The sequence below is a fragment of the Anarhichas minor genome, unplaced genomic scaffold (genome assembly GCF_050575085.1).
Source record: "Anarhichas minor isolate MPS153535 unplaced genomic scaffold, ASM5057508v1 ptg000058l, whole genome shotgun sequence".
Taxonomy (NCBI): domain Eukaryota; kingdom Metazoa; phylum Chordata; class Actinopteri; order Perciformes; family Anarhichadidae; genus Anarhichas; species Anarhichas minor.
The window spans coordinates 7,390,648-7,410,363 of record NW_027466504.1 but is presented as its reverse complement, the minus strand read 5'-3'; the positions used below and the strand labels follow the sequence as shown (position 1 = coordinate 7,410,363).

General features: G+C 44.9%; 1 protein-coding gene across 3 annotated transcripts in view; it reads left to right on the top strand.

Moving 5' to 3' along the window:
* The window catches only part of cdh23 (cadherin-related 23), a 139,168-nt gene that overhangs the window by 37,602 nt on the left and 81,850 nt on the right, over positions 1-19,716 (top strand). For all 3 annotated transcript variants that reach the window (XM_076076534.1, XM_076076535.1, XM_076076536.1), the window contains 3 exons: positions 9,431-9,625; positions 9,711-9,839; positions 13,474-13,552. In XM_076076534.1, coding sequence (XP_075932649.1) covers positions 9,431-9,625; positions 9,711-9,839; positions 13,474-13,552 — 403 coding nt within the window. The remainder of the gene's footprint in view (positions 1-9,430; positions 9,626-9,710; positions 9,840-13,473; positions 13,553-19,716) is intronic.

Sequence of the window (19,716 nt, the reverse complement as noted above, 5' to 3'; positions counted from 1 at the left end):
GATACAATTCAGCACTCTGGCTGCAATGATGGCATCATCCACCTGAGATTTACCAGTGGGGCTGCTGAGATTGAAAGGCTTTATGAGGTGGCTTTCAGCACCAACCACAGACCACACATAGTCCATACCAGAGGACTGCAGCTCGCTTCCACTGGGAAAGCATGGGCTTTAAACAAACCCTTGTCACAACTGTTTCCATGAGTGGAATTATAATGGCAGACATCCGAGACACCTTTTATGAGAAGGCCTGTCTCATTGGTTTGTGGATGTTATTGCAGTGCCATATGATTTGAAGTTGCTACTATAGGTCCCTTGGGCCTGATGGCTCATTTTACCAGGGACATGGCTGGGCTTCTCCACATACAGCACATTTATGCAAGTGTTTGAACTGTTGAGATGTTTCTGAGTTTGGGATAGTACACACAGTTCTAGGGGGCGAGTTCTTTGTGAATGGCAGTCCTCTGAGGTTCTGTCCTGGGTCCTCTAAACTGTTTGCCACCATTGGAGAAAACCACTGAACAGTTCAATATTTCTTTTTTAGTTTACAACATCTGCAAGCATGATTCGGGATGCTATCCGTTATTATACAGTAAACACACAGTACACAAACAGATGCATGTTTTAATTGGAGAGTTCGAACAGTTTCAAAGGAAGCGAAACCAAACTCTGGCTTTTCAGCAGAGTATAAATCATTTTTGTATAATTTTCCCCATTTACTGTTGGAGCCTTGCAGATGAAGGACACTTAGTCTTGTTTCGGAACCAGTGAATTATTGATAAGCTAATTTCAAACGTGAAAAATGGCTTTGTGTGTCACCTTATGATTAATTTAAGTGTTCTCGTGATTCACCTGCTTCAGCATCTCTGTCGAAGCTGCACACTGTGAAATCATTACCATCGCCTATCACCTATTCATATAGTCTGTGTTGTATATCCATCACATAGTTGTGTACTTCATATATTTTCCTGAATTTGATCGATTCATTTGTTATTGTCTTCTCAACTTCTAGCATATTTGTTGTCAACATTTTTCTTGCTTAAAGCTGCAGGCTGAGGGTTATGATGATGTTTGCTCATGTTCGGCTTTATTTTGCCCAAAGAAATTAATTTTAAAAAATCGAGCATTGAAGGGGACTCATTAAGGTTGTTTTTTTTCATGGATTTTTGATGAAACTGATTTAAACGTTTTGAAAAAGGGGAACATAGTGGCACTTTGGATGTAGAATCTTTGGATTACATGTTGCTTTCCTGTCTTCAGAGGGTTGTACGAAATGCTACACAGTAAAGAGGTGAATCAGAATGATGACTTTTTATCACGGAGTAAGAAGTGGAATGATGTCTCTTAGCTGATCTTGTGGTTTCACCTGTATATGTGGACGGCAATACACTCTAGTGTATTGGCATACTCACAGAATACCATAGCAACTTACCAAAGCCAAAAAGGTGAGCTGTGTTCAAATCTTCCAAAGTTTGTTCATCATTTTTACCCACGGTCAGCGACTGGTAGTTATCTGCAGACCCTGCACTCTGGTGTAGAGCAGCTGTTCAGGTGTCCTGTTAGATGTTTCCAAACAGCAGCTAATCAAAAGACAGGAACATTTTGAATGCATTTCTAAAGCCTATTTAGTGAACATATTTTACTTCCCTTTACATCTCACCTAATTCTATAGCTTCTTTTCCTCTCCCCTTTGTGATACATATCCTCACATCGGTCAGAATAACGTCAGCGGCAGTGTAACAAAGCGCCACATGTGGGAGGCAGTGACGGAGGGACAAAGGTCGTGAGAGGCAGGCAGTGAAATGGTGAGCGTAGCCGGTACAATCACATGCTTGCTGGGCTGGAAGCAGAGAGCAGACAGCCGGGGAGGGAACTAAGAACCTTGCAAGCAGTGTAGGTGTAATCATGACTCTATTCTAGTGAACAGCTGGGCCTCTGGAGCTGTGAGCAGCAGGGGGCCGGAGCCCCTGCAAATCACCATGTCTTTAACGTTTCTGACAAAATCTGAGTACAAAATGTTGTACTCAAAAGTGTGTGGGTTTGCCGCAGCCTTTACCAGGGAGAACAAGTCAACTTGACTTCAAATGGTGGAAATAGCACGCCAAAGGCTGACTTTTGACGGCCATTTCTTACTTAATCAACAGGAGTCAATGCCTAAGTATGGAAGCACCAATCTCAGTCAGTAGGTCAGGTGATCAGTTGGTCATTTATTTAATCAGAGGGTCAATCCATCTGTCCTATTTAAGTAAGAGGTGTTGAGTCACATCACTGCCCAAAGTTTGGCGTTTGCATTTATTGGTAGATGAGCTCAATCTGTCACAGGCTCAATCAATAGAGCATCTTTTGCTTATCATCAGCGATCTGTAGACCGTTTGCTGAGAAAATCTCAGGTTGAATACGTGACATTTTCCTGAGCACAAAATCAATGCAGTGTCTTTGTGTTGTTATAAACATCGTAGATAAGCAAACCCTGAGCAAATGAAGTCCTTACGCATGGAGAGGGCTGCTGGCATGGATCTGAAATAGCACTTAGGACAGTTTCACGTCATTTTCTGGGTGATGATTTAACATAGTCAGAGTTTGATCGTCAAAATGTACTGAACAGATAAATAGAAGAATACTAACCAGCTGTGATAGAACCATGTTTATCCTCCACACAGAAAAGTACAGGCATTATGGCATAAATTCCATAGCTGATCGAGACCAATCGAGAAGGGAAAGTAGAGATTACTTTAGCTGTCTATTTTATTTGAATGGGTAACAGCGACATGCTACCAATGCTATTCATAAACCCTCAATCTTTCACATTCAGTCTGATAATGACTATTATTGTTATTTCATTTTTTTTTTTGTATTTTGGGGCTTTTAGCTTGTGCACCTGAAGAGCATTGTTTCCCTTCATACTGGAGAAATGACTGAAACAGTTGTTGTTGGACGGAGTATCATCACACACTGTTGCGACGACTCCCTCGAGGACTCCCTAGAGGAGAGAGCTGACGTTTAACCACTGGAGTCCATTACACTTAAAGCTGCAGCCCGCAGTGGACTTCATGCCCTGTCATCCCTCAAGGTCCCAGAGAGGAGCTGGGACATGTAGTCTTGGGGTCTTGGCAGCCGTGGACTCTCCAGGGCCCCAGAAGTCATGTAAACCTGAAATTTGGCCCACAGGAGACCAGCACTCCGCTGCTGCCTTCGACCCAGCCGAGGTGCAGTTAAAAGCAAATAGGGACTTCCGATGTCTCATGGCTGTTAGTGACAGTCGTTCACTTTCATATGCTCATGTCTGTGCTCTCGCTCTCTTTCTCTTCTTTCATCCTCTGTCGTCCTCTGTCTTTGTTTTTCTCAATCTCTGAACAATTTGTACTCTGTAGGTTTTCTTTCTGACATTCTTGTGCCTGCAGTTTGATAAGTAATCAGACTCCTTTTAAATATGACTTCATCGAGACAGAGTTAAATGGACAACTGAAACATCTACAGTAGATACAAATTGTGTTCAAACCCTTTGATTATTACTTTGTAGAACCACCATCTGCAGCAGTTCTAGCTTCTGTGTTAGTCTTCCGAGCTATCCCTTTTTCATAATCCCATTCTTCCTTGCTTATCCATCAAGCTCTGCCAATGTTAACAGAGTGCATCAGTGGTCTTTTTCGTTGGGGTTCACCGTGGGAGCCACTCAAGGACATTCAGACTTCCTCTGAAGCCAGTTCAGCCTGACTTCATGTCCTAAAACATGGACTTTTGGTTGAGTGTGTTCTTTGTCTGCCCCTGAGGAGAATCCATCCCCACAGCAAAGCAGTAAAGCACCATGCTTCGCTGGAATGGCACTTGTATTAGCCATTTAATGAACTGAACTGTGGCTCTCACCAGCTGCACTGTATGGTGGCATGATGTGGAACGTGGCATTCAGGCCAAAACATTACCCATTTTGTCTCCTCACACCAGAGAAGCTTTTCTCTCATGCTGTCAGTGTTTTAAGTGCCGTTTGGCAAACGTCTGCTGGGACGTTATGCGTTACGTCTGAAGTGGCTTCCATCTCAACCGTCTGATTGATGAAATGCAGCAGAGATGCCGGTCCCTCTGATGGGCTCTGCCATCTTTTGCTGAGAAACTTGGGAACTCTGTTTTGAGTGGCCGTTGCCAGACCAATATCCTAGTTGCCCATTTCCTGACTTTGGCTATAGGGCGGGCTCTCGGTAGAATCATGACGTTTCCACATTTCGTCCTTTACACACTGATGCCACCTGTGCTCCTGCGAGCTTTTGTTGATTAATAATTTCTCACACTCTTCATGGATCTGTTCCTCAACACAAGTCTTGGACCTCTACTGAGAGTTCCTTGGACTTCAGGGCTTTCGGGTGTTTCTTGTACTGGGAACTATAGGGAGACATATAAAGGTATGTGCCTGTAACGCATGTCCAGTCTACTACATTTCTCACACATGGTTTTTAATGATGATTCAACGATGATCAAATAAGAGGATCAACAAAAATCAACTGGCAGCATACTAGCCAAGGGTCTGAATACTTTGGTCAATTTTGTATTTCAGCATTAAGATATTTACAGAAATGTATATTGCATCATTATTAGGAAGTATTGAAAGTGAATTAATGGCAACATTTGAATGAATCCTTAATCAGGTTTACAACAAGAGGTCTGAATAATCTCCAAATAAATACAGTATGCTCTTCGTTTCAATCTCTGTGTACTCTACAGTACGTCTCTCCTCCTCCTCTCCTTCAATAAGTAGCAGCTCTCAGAGGGAGAAGAGGGTGATTTCCTGCAGTGCACTTCAGATAAGACGCAGCAGGGAACTCTCTTCATCCCTCGCCAACTGTCTCCCCACTTTACATTCTGCTTCCCGTCGGAAATAGCCCCCATTTACTCAAAAGCTACAAGGCACTGTCAAGGCATACATGTAGTAATATGAGCCGTGGCTAACCAACTGGCTTTTGCACTTGTGAAGAAATGGATGGTGACACGTACAGTGCTTCTCAGCTAGCATGCAGTGGTTCCCAGTTTAGCTGCCACTGGTCTCGCCAAGCCTTGCTGGGCATTGTTTATTGTGCGACTCGTTTATGGAGAAGTAATTGGACCGTCTTATAGGATCATAAAAACCAAAGGATTCACTGCCTTGCATTTTGTGCCTGGTCACCCACATTGACTTGTAATCTACATCACACGGGTCCAATCAATGGACTAATGGCGAGGCTATTGAGATCCAATGGAAGGGACAAAAGGCCAAGCAGAAGACGATATGTCTGAAGGCTCTTAGCTCTCTGATTGCCAGACAGGGTGTGGTGAGCTCTCTGCTGTTGTTGTTGTAGTTGTTGTTGTTGTTGTAGTAGTTAGTAGCAGACTGCTGGAATGCAGAGAAATTCATCACGAGTAGCTGATGAGCTATGACTACTTTAATAGCTTGCTTTATTGCTTTTCTCTTAATATTGAAATGCACCACTTATCCAAATGGAGCGTTCTGACCTTCAAAGCCTTTCAGGGGGATAAAGGGAAAACAAGATGAGAATGAACAAGGTGAACGGGTAATGGTTGTGTTGTGGATCTGTTAGCAGGCATCCGAGCCTCCAGAGTCTAACGGCAGCTCAAAGATGATCTCCACCTGCACACGGCCAAGTGTGCTCACCTCTGACGTAGCACACCGGCAGCACACTGGCAGACTTTTGAGAGTTGGTCATCTGTGCTTCTCAGTAAAGCTTTGTACTGCTGTTGCTTGAACCGCTCCGAACACCGCGGTACTGTCAAATCTGGCAGATCGAGACCAGTGTGTGTGTTTATTTATTTGAAAGCGTGACGTTATTTACTGAACCTTGTGGCATTTTTCACTGGGAGGTGTTTATGATTCATTGTTTCACAGGCTGCTGTGTAGAGAGAGATAGAAACCGGCATGCTTTAAGGGAGGAAACGGATACGTCATATCACACACTTCCTCCACACACATCCAGATCTCATCCTCTTTCCAAAAAGATGTGTACACACACACACACACACACACACACACACACATCTAATGCGCAACTATCAAACTGCCTCCTTGACATCAAAGCAAAGTTTATAAAGCAGGAAAACATGCCAGACACAAATGTACACACACAAACACACAAACAAGCACAAGCAGGAATATTTGATCCATTCACCCAGAGTTTGATTTTGTGTATTTTTATCCATTTATTAAGTGCCTGTGCTCCAGTTTCATGCTGCAGGCGGTGGGGTACCTTGTACAGGTGTTTCCCGTTCTCTCATAAGCAGACTACTTGACAAGCATGATAAATATATCAGAGACATGCAGCTTAGATGTTTATTCAAGTGAAATTATTGTTGCGGGGGAGTGGATTAGTAACTGTTCCAACGTTCTATCGTTGAGGTTTGCTCACAAGAAGTGGACGTAGTCACTTAGGCTCTTGCTGTTGCCGTCTTGTTTTTTTGCAACCAGAAGTAACACGACAGGGTGGAGCTCAGTGAAATCGAACGCTGAATAAGAGATTTGTAAAGGACCAAAAAGATTACAATTAACTTTCATGAACTGAAAACACACTGTGAAAGGGTTAAAGTTGTAAAAACTAAAAAAAAAAACGGAAAGCTCCCAGACCGGACAACACTGTGGTGGCGACCTGTCAATCAGAAGGTTGCCCCGCCCTAAAGCATACCCTACTTTATGGTCTATTTGACTCTAAATGTGACCATAATTTACGAAATGAACATCATGCTGTATCGAAGAATACCTGAAAATAGAGATTGAGACCATAAACTCATATTTACAATGTTTACTGAGGTAATAAATCAAGTGACAAGTAGGGTCATTTTCTCAGACCTCTATACGGTCAGACTTCTTTATGCAACCAGAGTCGCCGCCCCCTGACGGCCTTTCGTAAGAATACAAGTTCACTTCCAGATTGCCTTCAATTTCCAGAACGGGAGGTTGCCGCCTGTGCTTACTTCAGTTACACTATCGGTGCTGCTGTTGAATCGTTCAGTGACCTGAGCACAGCAGAACAGTGCAAACTGACAGACTTACCAAAGAGATCGTTTAGTCCTGTTGTTGTTTTTGGTTATTATTATTCATTTCCCTGCAAGAGGTGTTTTGCTTCGACAATAAGAGTGGCTTCCTACTTCCTTGTCTGCTTCTGTCGCACCACGGCCGCTGCTTTTCTTTATAGTTGGAGAAACAGCAATAAAAAGCGCTTAACTCAAAAATGGGTGTTGGAGGTTATGAAGTTACGCACTTCAGAACTAAACGGGCAAGAAAAACCCTAACATGCAGTCCTAATTCAGACTCCGAAATGACCCACGACACTGTCTGCACACATCAGACATCAGGGGTTTCAACTTCATGGTTAAGAAACTGAACCCTGTGATATCGGTTGCTCTCCTCGTCTTCCCCCCGCAGCTACACCACTTGGAGCTCTCTCCTCCCCCTGTCCCTCAATTCCCATGTGGCTGCCTGGCTTATTCTGATTAGACGGACTGACCAGTTTCCAGCAGTGCTCATGCGTGTGTTGAGACCAGTTGCTGAGACAGTTAAAGGAATCAAGCGAGGGGAACGGCAGAAGCAGGGAGACTGAGTGAAGTGAATGTGCAGCAGAGGCAGTTGGCCTTATCTTCCTGTTATGTTGCTGTGTTACCTCGGTGGTGGCCCCCCTGTCCTTGAGAGTACAGTGGGTCAACAGGTCTTAAGACACACACACACACACACATGTAGCCACAGACACCGTCTCATCCCACATGTTGATGCAAACATACACATGCCCTAAGCCGAGCACTCGCATACAAACACAGACAGTTTTATAGACTCTGACACAGCACATGGAAGCATGTATGTACGTGTACACCGCCACACTCCCCTGACACCTGCGCCGACAGACCGTGGGGTCAACTGCTCTCTTACTGTGTCACTTCAGCTTTGGCTCAGGGCCCAGCTAAGCTCAACGCCATGACCTCCCCCATGTGGCCACGCTCTCCCCCGGCAGTAAACAAGGCCACACACTCTGCGCTGTGTGAGTGGGCACAGGTGAGTGTGTGAGAGAGAGGGAGAGGGAGAGAACAAGCGTTTCTTTCCAGTAATCGAGCTGGAATACCTCCGGTCTTCTCGCACAACCTTTTTTTCTTTTCTCGTATCTGTCGGCATTCTCGTTTCTTTTTAATTGTGTGTGTGTGTGTGGCTGTTTTGAGATAAAATTCCAATTAATGAGGATTTTGCTCAAACTTACAGACCAGCTGTTCTGCAATACCTTGGGTTTCTTTATATGGCCTCCTCTTTTCCCCTCACCAGGTTTCAACACTGACAAGAACGAAGACAAACAGTGCTCTGATATTGTGCTGCCTTTCTGCCCTGTTGATATTTCTTAACTCTTCGATTTTAGATACCAAAGACAATTTTAGCAAGAAACACAGATAGGCAAGGCTTGTATTTACAAGACGCTGTGACAAATACCAAAGACAATAGGGTATCCCAAAGTCACTGAAGGTGCTCGAGTGCCATCTGTTTTATCAGAGGAAGTCACAATGTGAAGCTGCAACAGACATTCTGTCTAACTGAGATGTCAAAAACAGGAAGCGATGAAAGAAGTTCTGCTCCAAATTAAAATCATTATAATTTCTTCCACGTGTCATTTTGGGGATCCAGTGAAGTTTGTAGGACGAGATAGCGACATTGGTTTCACCTCAGCCTTCTTTCAAGCTTTTGAATGGAAATGTTAGTGTGAGAGCCTCATAGAGCTGCAGTGTGGTCCAAGGGTTTTGTGTCTCTGATGCTGCTGCTCTGACACACAGCCCAGCCCAGTGAGGGAATGACTTTGAATGAATGAATGCGTTTTCATTCAGCTAGAAACTATACCTTTAATAATAATACATTTTATTTATTGAGCGCTTTTCATAATTCTCAAAGACACTTTATATTAAAGTGTCTTAGAGACAAATATCAAACGTCTTAGGCAGTTGGAGTCGGCTGTGTTTAATCTTTATCCTCTTTTGTTCATTTGGTATCCAGTATGGTAAACATAAACATATTGTTTGTGCTCTACAATTTGCCATTGGGAGCCACTGGAGAATTGAGTCAACCCTTTGGCCAGTAACCAATCACGAGTGATCAAAGCGGCCATGTTAACCATTGCTTTTATTCATCCACAGCGACCCAGAATACTTTGTTGTTTGCAGTCATGATTTGGGAGAGTTGCCGCGGGGGAAGAATATGCACATTCACAATCACAACTAGGACACTGTGTCCCAAAAATGATATCTAAATTAAATTGTGGCTATGTGGTTAGATAAGGCTTCTGTATAAACCGCATAAAGGTCATAAGTTTAGTCTCTACTTCAGCAGCAGTATATTGGTATCTTTCTTTAATATTTCTTACTGTAACATTGACACTGTGTGTGTGTGTGTGTGTGTGTGTGTCTGTGTCTGCTTGAATGTGTCTTTCAGAACACACTGGTGGGCAGATCAGTATTCATGGTGAACGCCACAGATCCAGACCAGGGCACTGGAGGCAGTGTTCTCTTCTCCTTCCAGCCTCCCTCTCCTTTCTTCTCCATCGACGGGGCCCGAGGCACCGTCACCATCATCAAACCGCTGGACTACGAGACGACTTCAGCGTACCAGCTCACTGTCAACGCCACGGTCAGCGCACATAACAGAAATGTCCCGTCTAAGTGAGCGTAAAAAACACATGCACGTACCAAACTTTTGCCTCTGTGTCTGTCAGGATCAAGACAAAGTGAGACCTCTGTCCCGGCTGGCCAACTTAGCTATTACCATCACTGATGTCCAGGACATGGACCCCATCTTCACCAATCTGCCCTACAGTACCAACATCGAGGAGGACATTCCCCTGGTCAGTAATACGATCCCAGCTGCCATCACACTGCCACAGCCAGCCCATTCATTCAGCCTCTATGTGAAACCCTGTAATCTGTCCGTCTCTTGCTCTCCCATCCCTCTCTGTTGCCAACTTATTTGTCACCTCATTGCTCATCCCCAGCTCCTCCTGCCCCATGTTCACACTCTTTGTTTATTCAGGAGGGGTTTGGAGCAGGTGTAGGGGGAAATGTGGTTAGAAACCGATGCCTGAGTTATTATCAAGGCAAGCTATCTCACCTCCAGAAGCCCACCCAAACTCTGCCCCGGGCTCCGACATACAGCGCAGCAAGTGTTGGAGACTGTAATTACCGCGGGAGATTTACAGTCCTGCTTCAGGGATGTGAGGCCTCGAGCAAAGGCCACAGGGGCTATAGGATTTATCTCACCATGCTACCTTCATGTGCTCATACTGCTGCATGCGTGTGAAGTATGAAGTCCTTGTATAGTACGAAGCGCTAAGCAGGGGAGTCTCACCATGACCTTACCTTTTTGTCTTTATCGCAAGTAGCTTTGTAATGGGCGTCTAATACACTGAGTGTCTGTTTCCCTGTACACCATTATGTTCACTCCCCTGACTCAGCCCTCTAAACTCGGTTCCCAGGTGGCTAATGGTCCAGCTATTGATGTTTCCACTCGTAGAGAGGGAATTACACACAGGGGCATAATGCTGTCCGTCCTTATTTCTGTTCTCTCTCTCTCTATCAGTTTCATTCTGCCCCCCCCCCCCCCCCCCCCCCCGCCTCCCAGTCAGTCCTCCCACCAGCACATCCCTCGCATCGCATCGTGCTGTAGTAGAAATGTCAAGTGCTACATTTGCATGCATATTAACGGGGCGTGACGGAGTCGACGCCCGGTGTCTCCCTGACTCTCTGATTCATCAACTGTCACCGGGAAGGTCACAACAGGAGGAAGAGGAGGGGGGAGAAATAGAGAGAGATGTTGGGGTGAAAGGAGAGAGGAAGAAATTCGGTGACGGAATAAAGCGGAGAGAATTAAAAAGGAGCGCCATTACGTTGGATCACAAGTTGACATTGGCGAATGGATTCCGCACTTCTCACAGCAGCTGAGCAGCGTTAAGCCTCAGTAATACTGCCTTGGAGTGGTGTAGCTCCTGCCTCTGACGGTAGGGGGCACTGCGTAATCCCATTACTGCACCGCTGGAAGAGGAGGTCACGGCAGGCGCGCAATCAAGATCTGTTAGCGAGCCCCTCTGACCCCACAACAGATACAGACAGGATAACAACAGTGCTTAAAGTGAGACAGAAAGGCAGAGATGCAGGCATTACACACACACACACACACACTTCCGAAGCCCTCATGTGCTATTCCAACAGGCATGTGTCATTTCCATTAGGCAGTGTTGGGCGGTGATAAGCCGAGGGCGTACAGTGACTGAACGAGTTAACTGTTCTCAAGGCCCATGACATTTACACGTAAAGGGATATCAAACTTGGATCCCTGTCATAGGTCATTTCTCAAAGGTGTGAGTGCACACACACTCAAACACATACAACCCCCCCCCCCCCCCCCCCCACAATAGTTCTGCCTCTGTCCCTCTCAGTTCCTGTTTGGCTGGGGAAAAAAGAGGAAGACAGACACAGAGAAACAATCAACCCGTCATCCGTAGAAAACTTTGACAAAGGAGTAAAAGATTTTTTTATTTTTTTACAGATGAAATCACAGGGCAAGGTTTTCAGCTGTTAGACCTGTGAATCCATGCTGCTTGGACTGACGTTTCAGCTTCTTCTAGGACAAACACAATTTGGCTGTCAAATCATTGAGGGGAAAGAAGGAAAAGGAGAATGGGTTGGTGGGTAATGCACTGTACTGTATAGCTCGAAATGAAAGGATGAAGAGGGGGAGAGCAGGCGATGGCTTTGGTTTGGGGAGATGTGCAGGTGTGTGTGTGTGCGTGTCTTCGTGTGTGTCTCTATATGTTTGCAGGAGGGGAGGGGGGGGATTGTATCTTCGATGGTTGATTGAACATATTCCACTTGTGTGGACAGCTCGAGAATATTGCTCACATTACTTCAGCATCACTTCCTCCCCTCGCTCGTCTCTTATTTCCGTTCTGAAGCCTCGGTTTTACTTTCGGCAAGGACGGTCACACGGACATGAGCTGACGTGGAATTTTGACGAGGAAACGTTTGGATCTGCTATACTCCGTGAGGGTTTCTCCTCGCGACATTCTCAAAGCTCCTCAAAGTTTTCCTTTTTCTCCGCCTAACCTCTGTGTGCGTAGTTAAAATAAAAAGTGACGCGCAGAACTCCTGTGAAGGGTCCCATCTGTTGGTTTGATGTCACTTTAGTCGTGCTGACAAAGTGCACGCTGTAATCTTTCCCTAAATCCTCTGAGCGTTTCCCTCTCTGCTATTTGATTGGTGTGAATCAGTCTCTCTAAAAGGCTTGTAATTGATTCTGCTGTAATTGATCAATGACAGGAGATGCTTTGGCAGAAATGGAGCATAAACACGCCTTAGACACAATTTGCAGGATCAATGGCAGGCAGCTTGCGTGAGTGAGTGATCGAAGGGGGAGAAGGAAGGGAGCAAAGGAGGGTGGGAGGAGAGAAGGAAGACAATTTGGAAGTAGGGAAGGTCTCTCCATCGCTCACTGCAGCACAGGGGTTTTTAAGTATCACCACCGTGTCTGATTGAGGCACGAAGGCTGAGAAAGCTCAGCGGATCAAAGACTTTTCAAACAGTTTTCTCTTTCTTACTCCCCCCCTGTCATACTGTGGTTTTTGGCGAGTTGTGGACTGAAAGGAGAGATAAACCCCAATGAAAGACAATAAAACACTCCATAATGAAAAAGATAGTTTGATTATTCTGCCCTCGTGCTCTTTGCCCCTTTGTTCCAATTTTCCAGATTGTTTTTACATTTACAGCATTGGAAATACAGTGCTCCTACATTTCAGAGTCATTTTGTGTTTGTGGGAGAAAGGTGCTCATTCACGATCTTTACTTGAAAAATAGCAAAAACAACAAAACTATTGTCCGATATACATTTGACTGAGATACATTTTCCCATCGCTGAGCTGTTTTTTTCAGAATAATGGACAGCGCTGTTTTTTGTGTGTGTGTGTGTGTGTGTGTGTGTGTGTACGTGTATGTGTGTGTGTGTGTGTGTGTGTATATGTGTAGGTGGTGCGCTGTCCGTAGTACTGAAATGGATAGACAGACAGAGAACCAGTCACTTAGTTAGCCTGCTTGCTTGTAAATACAACTTTCTGCCCTAATCCCATTACCCCCTTCTAGGGTAGTGTGGGGGGGGGGGGGGGGGGGGGGGGAGAATAAAAGGCTTTCTATACTCGGCATATGTCGGCAAGACATTCAGCACCCTATATATATATATATAGTGAGATTGACAGTCGAATCCGGCTCCTGAGATCAACTATTTGGGGTCGTCCATCTTTAAGGCCAAAAATCGAATTAGTTTTACAATATAATGAAGGGGCAAAACCAGTAATATAGGAATCTAATTATTTCATTAGCCGATAGCTGTTAACTGTGATGGCCTACTGTAGAAATGCTGAAAGATGCGACTGTAAAGATTGCATGCAGCTTACACAGTATGCTTTGTGTGTGTGTGTGTGTGTGTCTCTGCAGGGATACGAGGTGAGGAAGATAACGGCCATTGACCAGGATCTCGGCCGACCGAGAGGCATCGGCTACACCATCATCTCAGGTCTGAGTCACTTAATCAATCTGACATCCACAGCACAGAGGGGTGAATCGATCACTCCTTATCATAATCCCACAGCAATAATGGACGAGTCTCATCGGGCACAACAGTCAATAACGGCCGAGAACAGCCTCAGAATTGGAGAATAGGCTTACCCGTAAGCAGCTATTAATCACTGTTTGGTGCAGTTGTGCGGAAGTCAGCCTTGGTTTAGTGCCGTCATTCACAAGTTGGCTCGTGCTATCAAAACAGGATCATGGTTCGTCAGAGCGACAGATTTAACCTTTGGCAGAAGAGTGTGATCTTGTGATTTTCTGTTGTTGCCTACTTGTGTTCGATTGTTTTATTAGATGTGTCACACATGCAGTTTGGGTAAAAGGCGCTGACATTAAGTGTCAGTACTAAGGTCCGCCTCACTGGGCCTCGTCCTACAATCCATAACTTGTGCTGGAGTTACTATACCCGAGAGTTTTACTTGTGAGGAGACGAGGGGAAGCTACAGTTTGCACGCTGCTGATAAGGTGATAGCAGTGATCCTGCTTTCATACTTCTGAAGAGTTTTCTTACCTCTGCCAAGGATGCGATGTTTGTGCCTGACAGTTACTTTGTCTGTCTGTCCGTCTGCTAGGAGCACATCTCAAAAAGTCATCAACAGATTTCCATGAAACTTGGTGGACACATTCACTTTGGGGCAAGGAGCTAGAAGTTAGGTTTTGGTGTTGATCCATATCTCCGATTATCACTATAAAGTTTGTTGTTATTTTCATCCCAATCTGACTGAAATGATGTTTGTCTGTCTGTCTTCTCCTGAACGTTCATCGGATTACATCTCAAAGCTCACTCTCCGTCGATGATCCTTTGAGCTTTTGCACCCTAATGAGTATACTCCAGCATTGCTAGTGCATGCAAGTATGTCGTGGCAGGGAGCGCAGTGTCGAGTGTCAAATTGTTTGGATGAGCGGTTCTCAAGAAAGCTGCAAGCAGCAATACCGGAGGCCAAGCGATCGGACCGTTCTGAGCAAACTCCTTCTGAACAGGCTCTGCACTAGTCCATGTAATGACATGAATATAGAGAAATTATTCTTAATTATTCCATTAAGAAGTTTGCAGGATGAATAAATCAATGACAAAAAAAAACTTCAACACAAAAAATGTTTGGGGGAGATATTGTTTTTCTTTGTATTTGTGTATATCCAGGTTTACGCACAACCCCACTGATTTCCTCTATGCCTTTGAGTGATGTCACCTGCTGAGCGTTTGCCTTTATTACGCTTCAGTGTTACCAGGAGAGCATTCCTCATTAGCTTCTCGCTCAAGAGCTAAACGCTGCAGTTCCTCAGATGGCCACTTGAGGCTTCCTCCAAAAGCGAGTCAATCCCCATAGAACCCCAATGTTAAAATGCCAAACTGTTACCAAATACTATTGGTAACGTCACCAAGACCACATCTATGATTTAAACAGTCTCTGGTCACTGTTTGTAGCTTGTGCTGAACTCGCATGAATAAATGAACGTTGCCACTCTGAAGTGAGTAAAGCTGCATTTTAAAGAAGCCACAATCAGCAAAAAGAGGGAAATAAACCAACTATGTAGAAGCACACACTGAGTTTGCTCTGGTGTTGTGATTATAACTCGATTAAGTCAAAACTCAGATTAATGCTACTGTCACGTCTGCACCGTAAACAGGTTATCTTACTCTGTCATTTAATGGAGTAAGTATAACTCAGTTAACAGCGCTTTGTAAAATGGCAATAACATCTCCTACTTTACTACTGCTGTAGCATCTATGTAGCACCATCTGGTTTTCTTCGGCGTTATAACTGTGCACACAAAGGTCAAAGGTGAAATGGATATGTTATCTTTATGGCTACATATCCTATCAAATAACTAAAAATGCTTTGTTTGAATCTCAGATCTGGGTATTTGTGAGTTATTAGTGTGCATTTAAGCCACTGAATGTGTCTTTATCATCGTGTTGCAAAAAAAAAAGAAACCTTTGTTGACCTGATATTTACTTATTTGATCCAATTGCCTTCTGTTCGTTCTGGTCAAAAACAAAAAACAAAGGATCAGGAGACAGCTGTTTTAGCAAGTTCCTGTAAGATGCAGCTCTCTTTTTGCCCACCTCTGCTAGTAATCTCCATATTCCTATTAAGATGAAACACAGCATTCATGACTCGGCGGTCCATGCACCGCTTTAATACCCCTGTAGGGTGTTCATTTTCATCACAATCAACGTTTGGATCCCGAAGGACGAACAGTCCCTCGGAGATCCTCCAGCTCTGAAACATTGATGCGCGCGGTGAAAATAAACACCAGTTGGGAGGATTACAGTATGTAGACTGTATCCTTTTAAACTCTGCATGCCCCCTGTCGGGCCCCGAATGCCCAGGATGGAAGGACATCGGTGCCTCCCGTATGGCCAGCTGGCTGATAAGGGCTGGCACTGCTTGAGCCTGCCGCACCGTGGGCATTGTGGATGATGAAGATATTCATTGTTCTGCCATCTGCTGAGTCACTGCCTGACCTCGCCGCTGAACGAAGGAATTTGACCCCGTGTGTGTGTGTGTGCATTACATATGAACATGTGCGCAGTCATGTATTATTTGTGAGTGTCTGTGCTGCAATGCATGCGTGCACAGTCCACAGCCCGGCCCACTTCTTCATGGAGCTCACCGTAAACACTTTGCGCCCATTCAGTGCACACGCCCACTCAGTCTTACTTACCATCTGCTGCCACATGTTGTATTGTTGTGTGTGTGTGTGTGTGTGTGTGTGTGTGTGTGTGTGTGTGTGTGTGTGTGTGTGTGTTGTGTTTGCTGCAAAGTTGAAGGGCTGAGTTAAGCTCCAGAGGAGAAGAGCATTAAAAAGACATTAATTAGGTGTTGCGATGTATTCCCAGTCGTTGAAAAATCAAGAGTTATAGCGCCGCACTAAGCCCTCATGGAGATGGAGCCTGTAGGCTTGATAAAATCATTATAAGTTTGATAGATAATGGAAGTTGAAGGGTGATGCAGTGCCAATAGATAAAGGTGGGAGGGTAAGGTTGTCAGATGACTTTCTGTGTGTGTGTGTGTGTGTGTGTGTGTGTGTGTGTGTGTGTCTGTGTGTGTGTGTGTGTGTGTGTGTGTGTGTGTGTGTGTGTGTGTGTGCGCGCTTGTTCATGTGTACTTTTGCATATGTCTCTGTCTATCCAGGCTCATAGTGCTCTGCTGCAGTCAGATTAGTGCGAGGGCGCGCTTGTTTGCAGACTTAAGTGTGACTCCTCCCTCGCCTTCTCGCTCCTCGCCCCGGTCGTCCTCAGAGAGTGCAGCTCACTCCTGCGGGACTCGTCTCATTAGCTCAGTAATTAAGATAAACGAGGTTTTAATTGCAGCTGTGATTTATGCTAATGATTGTGGAGCTGGAGATGAGGATTTCCTCTCCCTCCTCCAATCAGAGGGCGTATCCGGGATTAGATGTGTACAAGAGATAGCATCTCAGCGGCGCTCTGCCTCCAGTGTTGCCGTTATTGTTTGTTATGATGGTGGAGATCTTTTTTTTGGGGGGTTGGGGGGTTGGGGGGGGGGGGGGGTGTGACGGTTCTCATGCTAAATCCCTCATACCACAGGCTATGATGTATCCCTTAATGGACCTCTGACCTACTGGTCTCATTGTACACCAAAAGGCTGTAAGCTCATTGCTGATCAGAGCTTTCTGTAGGCTCGGACCCAACATTCTCCAACAACAACAGCACATTTTGTCACCGTTGATAATGAAAATAAGGATTTTATAAGATGCCCTCAGTGGTGGTTGTTGCCCTAAACAAAGGTGGTGTTGATTTAATGACCTGATACTCATCATTGTAGATGCTGCTATAATTGCTCCTATATTTCCTTTTTCTTTTCGACGGGAAACGGTGATATCCTAATGTGCATCTAATACTTAATGATGTAGACCCCTGCACGGTCTGAGCCGTGATGTACAGTACCATTATCAAAGCCTAAAGACCAGCTTAAAAGCTACATTAACCATGTGATGTGTGCTTGCAAACCTACTGAAACAAACACGATAAAGAAAATAATATTTTCTTCACTTCTAATCCACCAGTGATCATGTCAGTCTGCCTTAGATTGCTGTGAGGCCGGCTGGACTGAAAATAAGTCTTGAGTGTGAAGGATTTTTTGGGGTATAAAGGAATTTGTTTCTGCAAGCCTTTTCATTTGAGAAAGTTGTGAAGAGTCACTGAATCAGAGTATTATTCATTGTTAATCAGACAAAAGTTCTAGAGGTGCTCGGGTAATTATCGCCAGTCGCTAACTCCCTCCTGGTACTACTAATGTTCGGCCAAATATTTGATATGCCGCAAAATCCGAACGCGCTTCCCCTCATCTGAAACTACCGCCTAATGACTCAACATTTTGTGTAATAAAAAGGGGATCAGTCAAATTTGGCCACTGGCAATATTATATTAAGTGATGCTTTTTTTGCAGCTGCTCTAAATGAGCAATGAAGATGGTTAGAAGGTTCTGTTCTCACTCATGCTGGTAATTGGCTTATTAGGAAATGCAGGGAGGATCGCAGGACAATGCCACAGTGGTGCAGGTATCTTCTTTAAAGAGCAACCACGTGTTCAGGGAATCAAATATCTGTTTGCTCAGTCTTGTGTCACTGGTTGCTATGACTCCAGTCGTAGTGAATGGTTATTGACCATTTCCTGTGACAGTTCTAGTTCTTAAACCAGCATGAGCTTCATCTTGATCCCAGTTTTTACATGTTTAGAACAATAAAACATACACTCCCTAGCTCACCTGTGGGGTTAAATAAAACAGTAAAGAATACTAATTATTAGTATTTGAGACAGTCAGACAATGCATGTGTGTGGTTGTTCACCGGGATATACGTATTTCAGCTTTTATTCACATGCACGGTGTATTACGCCTCAGCTTTTGGCCAACAGCTGCAGCAACAAACAATCCCAAAATTTCAGTCATTATCTACTTAAGCCCGCCCCCGAGGACGACCGAGGCAGAGCACAGACGGCCTCGGTCGGTCCAACGACCTGAGGGACCGACACTCCAAAGCCTCAATCTGGCACAATGTCCACACAATACAGGTTCATGAGAGGATGTCAGCACGCATCCTACATGGATGGATCACACACACACACACACACACATGCACAGACGAGATAGAGGGGCCGAGGAAGGAGGGGGGGAATCAAATCAGAGTATGATTCTTAAGAAATATATAAAATACCCCTTATTTGGCCAATGGACGTAAACTTTCTCTCTCTTAAAAGAGCTTTATATCTGGGTCTTATTACTGAGAGTTAGAGGCCAACAAGTGTGTAAACTTTGTGGAGCCTCTCCACTGTGTTGTAATGATGGTGTAAGAACAACTGAATAAAAGTCAGCCTAGCGTCTCACAGAATGGAAGGACATCCCCCAAGCCTTTCATATCAGCCGCTTGTTTATCTTTGTGTGCTTGTTTCTATCGCTTTTGTCACACGCAAGCACAACTAATCCCATCTTAAGCCCCTTTTCCATCTCGACCCTCTTCTTCCCTTTTAGATGATTCTTCCTCTCGCATTGCATCGTCTCTGTGTTGGGGAAACTGCAGCAAATAATTTGTCCCAAAGCCAGCCTGACTCCGAGTTCCCACATTCTCTTGCCTGACCGCATTGGATTTTAATTTGCGGCAACCCGAGCAGAATAATTCTTCCAAATTGATAAAAGATGATAGCTCAATCCTTCTACTTACTAAAGCATCCTACAGTATTTTGAAGTTTGTCAGAGGCTGCCGAGTGAGACCACAAAATGCACTGACAGGGACGCGGCGTATAGCCTCAGGCATCCGCTGACTTCCATGGCTGCTGTCTGGGGCAGCGTGCGAATACACTCTGCCACGGGAGTGAGACACACGACCCGGTTCAGTGCAGTGGATCTGTTCGTAGGCGACGGCTGGCCTTGTGTAGCAGCACACAGGTCAGACGGATACGGCCACGCCATTTCCCGCCTGGACAAACTGATAAGTAGCAAAGGCGATTATTCCCCCTCGTCTGCCTTTTCACACACAGCTCTCTCCTCCACTGCTGCCACGCCCAGATGCTCTGATTCCACAATACCTAACTCGTGTCTGCGGGCATGCTGTAATATGGACAAGGCTAATACCTGTTATTCTACGGGG